At 33.9% G+C, this 3,963-nt stretch overlaps 1 protein-coding gene across 1 annotated transcript; it reads right to left on the reverse strand.

Annotated features, from left to right (window-relative positions):
• Positions 1 to 487: 487 nt before the first annotated feature.
• On the reverse strand, positions 488 to 3,420 carry LOC139870472 (uncharacterized). Its single transcript, XM_071858271.1, has 6 exons — positions 2,961 to 3,420; positions 2,514 to 2,846; positions 1,528 to 2,420; positions 1,279 to 1,431; positions 677 to 781; positions 488 to 568 (listed from the first exon to the last, which is right to left on the reverse strand). The coding sequence occupies exons 1-6, from the start codon at positions 3,418 to 3,420 to the stop codon at positions 488 to 490; spliced, it is 2,025 nt and encodes a 674-aa protein (XP_071714372.1).
• Between the last annotated feature and the right edge of the window lie 543 nt (positions 3,421 to 3,963).

Below are 3,963 nucleotides of genomic sequence, written 5' to 3' on the forward strand. Positions count from 1 at the left end.
ATTTCAAATTGTCACCAAATATAACAGACTTCTGCGAGTAGACGTGTTGTATTATAACAGAAATTTAAAAAGCAATTAGACGTGTTGAATTGGTTGTGCTAGTAGACGTGTTGAATTGCAGAACTGGTAAATACTGGTAAATGTAATAGATCAACAAGAATAAAACAATAATTAATTTTATTAATAAAGAAAACCCAAATATACATATAAATTATCTTCATAACATTTGCAAATGAAAAAAGTCATAAATCTAAATCATCTAGTTATTACAAATGAAAAAAGCTACCTACTACTCCATTTCAAAGCAAAGCATCCTGCAGCTCAAAAAATCCACCTGCTCTTCAAAAAATTCCTTGATTTGCTTTACCTGTTTTGAAAGAAAAGTATTTTGAACATGCATGAATATATGGACTTTAACAATAATACCAAATCACCAAGACCGTTGACACGCAATATCAGATCACATAAAGGTTACACATACCAGACATCAAAAAGGAGACCACAAATGCCATTTTTCCATAATATTGTCGAGATCGATTGTAGATAAACAACGTTCATCCCATGAAAGCTGTAAATTTTAAATATGTATACAAATATACATATACATATAAAATATAAGCTTTTTGTAACATATACTAAAGATAAAATTTAATCATTCATAACTTAAAATACTTACTTCGTCAATATTAATAACTTCCTTTTTTATACGACTATGTACGATCGAATGCATCCAAGTGAGCACATAATATCCACACTCCCAACTGTCGGGTTGTTGATTGCACTGCATTATAACCACACGTTTATACACATGTATTAATTTAACATGTAACACGTAACATTAACATGAACATGAAAACATGGATGGATAACTTGGAGGACTGTTTGTAGACAGCTAGGATGACTAACCTTAACTACATTCCATTGCAAAGGATTCGGGTATTTCTGGTGGTTTGATAATGAACTGGGATGGTTTAGGGTATACGAAGAAGTTGGATGGTTTTGTGATCGCGGTTTGTTTCTGGTATTAAGATTGAAAACTGTGCATATATATGTTTTTATATATATATGTTTTTTTAGAATTATTTGTATTTGAATTTGTATTGTATAGATTGTTATTATTAATTTAAAAGGTAATAACATAAAGTAAATTTTTCATGGTAAAAAAATAACAAAAGACATAAAAGACATGTTGCATAAGTTATTAAAAAATATAATCATGTTTGAACAAAAAAAAAGGTAATTAATCATATGTTTTAACAATTTTTATGTGGCTGCAACCTTGTCTCCTTCCTCATGGTCTTCTCTAAAGTAGATTGTATTATTATTTCCAACAACAACTTCATTCAAAGGTTGAACACCAACTGAAAATGGCGGTAACTCATCATATTGGTCGTACTCATCCTCATCAACAACGTTCTCGACACCAACAATCTATCATTTTCCATACTGAACCACAAGACATCTACAATCCTTTGGGTCTTTGATAAAGAATACTTGAGTAACTATTTTTGCTAGAATGAATGGTACTTCTTTATATCCATTGGTGGAAAGATTAACAGTTGTAAAACCATCTTTATCAACTTGAACACCGCGATCATTATCAACCCACTTACACTTGAACAAGGGTATAGTGTACGAATTACCATAATCTAATTCCCATATTTCTTGAATGACACCATAATAAGATTTTTTAGCGATCCTTGATCTTTCCTCACGATTGACCATGGTGAATTCCGTCGACGAGGCTATCACCGTGACACCGCTATTTTGCGTTTTACTCTTCTTATCTTGATCTTTAGTGTAAAAGGTATACCCATTGATGTCATATCCTTGATATTGGAACACATGTTTATGGGCGAATCCCAAAGCGTCGACCGTTTTATCAATATTTGGAAGTGTCCTCCTAACTTTATCTTTCAACCATTCTGAAAATGTTTTTTTATGTTGATTTGCTAACCATTTTGCACTCTTTTTACGGTTTTGTTGTCTCAACAACGACATGTGTTCTTGTATGTACGGATCGATAGATGTAGTGTGTTGTAAGACATTAAAATGTGCCTCTTGATAATCGACAACATTTGAATAGCCCGTCTTGCACCCAAGTATCCCTTGACCTGAAAGTCTTCCTTCATGATGACTTTGTGGAATCCAGACACTTTTAAACCCATCCATATAGTTTGTGCAGAATTCGATCACCTCTTCGGATGCATATCCTTCAACGATACTGCCTTCTGGTCGATTAAGGTTCCTTACATAACCTTTTAAGATATCCATATATCTTTCAAATGGATACATATAAAATAAGAAAACTGGACCACATGCCTTTATTTCTCCTACAATATGAGATACCAAGTGAACCATGACATCAAAGAAAGAAGGTGGAAAGTACATCTCGAGTTCGCAAAGAGTAAGTATGATATCTATTTGATATTAATCCAGCACATCAGGATTAATCACCTTTGAATGAATCATGTTGAAAAATAAGCATAGTTTTGTTATTGTGTGTCGAATACGGTTGGGTAGAATTCCACGAATTGCGATAGGAATCATCTGAGTCATTAGTACATGACAATCATGTAACTTCATACCAAGTAACTTCAAATCTTTCATCGAAACCAACTTCCTAATGTTAGCAGAGTATCCTGATGGAACCTTAATACCATTTAAACATTGATAAAATTTAGTTTTCTCGACCTTCGACATAGTATAACAGGCCGTAGGAAGAAACTTGGTGGACCTTCCATCAATATCTTTAGGTTGTAGCTCTGGTATGATATTCATTAATTCCATGTCCCTTCTAACTTTAATTCCATCTTTTGTTTTTCCAAGAATGTTCAACAGTAACCCTATCAAACTTTCACAAACATTTTTCTCAATATGCATAACATCAAGACAATGTCAGACTCGTAAATGCTTCCAGTAGGGTAATTTTCAAAAAATAGACTTTTTCTTCCAAATACCTTTGGGAGGATCAAAACCTTTTTTTCCCAACACAACATTTATATTAGCAACTTTGGAGAGTGTAGTTTCTCCATCCAATGGTGGTGGTAGTTTTCTATCGTCTATAGTACCATCAAATAAATCCGACTTTTTACGATACGGGTGATTCTCAGTAAGCGCTCTCCGATGCCCCATAAATGCCGGTTTCTTAAAATTTGTGAGCCATATCGAGTGAGTATTTTCCTCACAAAATAGGACATGCCTTTTCCCCTTCGTACTATATCCAGACAAATTACCATAAGCATGAAAATCATTAATGGTGCAAAAAAGCATTGCCCGTAGTTGGAAGTATTCTTTCTTGTATGCATCATAAACGTGTATGCCGGTACTCCGTAATTCCATCATGTCATCAACTAATAGTTGCAAATAAATATCAATGTCGTTTCCAGGTTGCTTTGGGCCTTGAATCAAAAGAGACATCATTATGTATTTTCTTTTCATACATAGCCAAGGTGGTAGGTTATAAATGCATAAAAGAACAGGCCACGTGCTGTGACGGCTACTCAAATCTCCGAAAGGATTAATTCCATCTGAATTGAGTCCGGACCTTATATTACGTATCTCATCCCCAAATTCTCCAAAATCTTTATCAATATTTTTTCATTGAAGTGAATCGGCCACATGTCGCATTTTTCCATCATTTTTACGATCTTCAGCATGCCAACGTAATAATTTTGCATCTTTCTCATTCACAAATAATCTCTTTAATCTTGGTATGATAGGCAAGTACCACAATAATTTTGCAGGAGGTCCATTTTTCGACACATCACTATCAACGTTATCAGTTGGTTTTTCACATTTATACCTAGATGTACAACATACTTTACATTGATGAAGGTCTTTGTCTTCATTCTTGTATAACATACAATCATTTGGACAAGCATGTATTCTCTGTATTTCCAATCCCATTGGGCACATTAATTTCTTTGCTTGGTATGTTGAAACCGGCAACTCATTACCTTC

The sequence above is a fragment of the Rutidosis leptorrhynchoides genome, chromosome 10, assembly GCF_046630445.1.
Source record: "Rutidosis leptorrhynchoides isolate AG116_Rl617_1_P2 chromosome 10, CSIRO_AGI_Rlap_v1, whole genome shotgun sequence".
NCBI classification, from domain to species: Eukaryota; Viridiplantae; Streptophyta; class Magnoliopsida; order Asterales; family Asteraceae; genus Rutidosis; species Rutidosis leptorrhynchoides.

Bases quoted from the DNA above. Each gene is read 5' to 3' on its own strand.
- LOC139870472 (XM_071858271.1), bottom strand. From the start codon at position 3,420: ATGTCTCTTTTGATTCAAGGCCCAAAGCAACCTGGAAACGACATTGAT. The intron at 2,847-2,960 runs GTATTTGGAAGA...AAAGTTTGATAG, and splicing joins AGGTTTTGATCCTCCCAAAG to GGTTACTGTTGAACATTCTT. The intron at 1,432-1,527 runs GTACCATTCATT...GGAAAATGATAG, and splicing joins CCACCAATGGATATAAAGAA to ATTGTTGGTGTCGAGAACGT.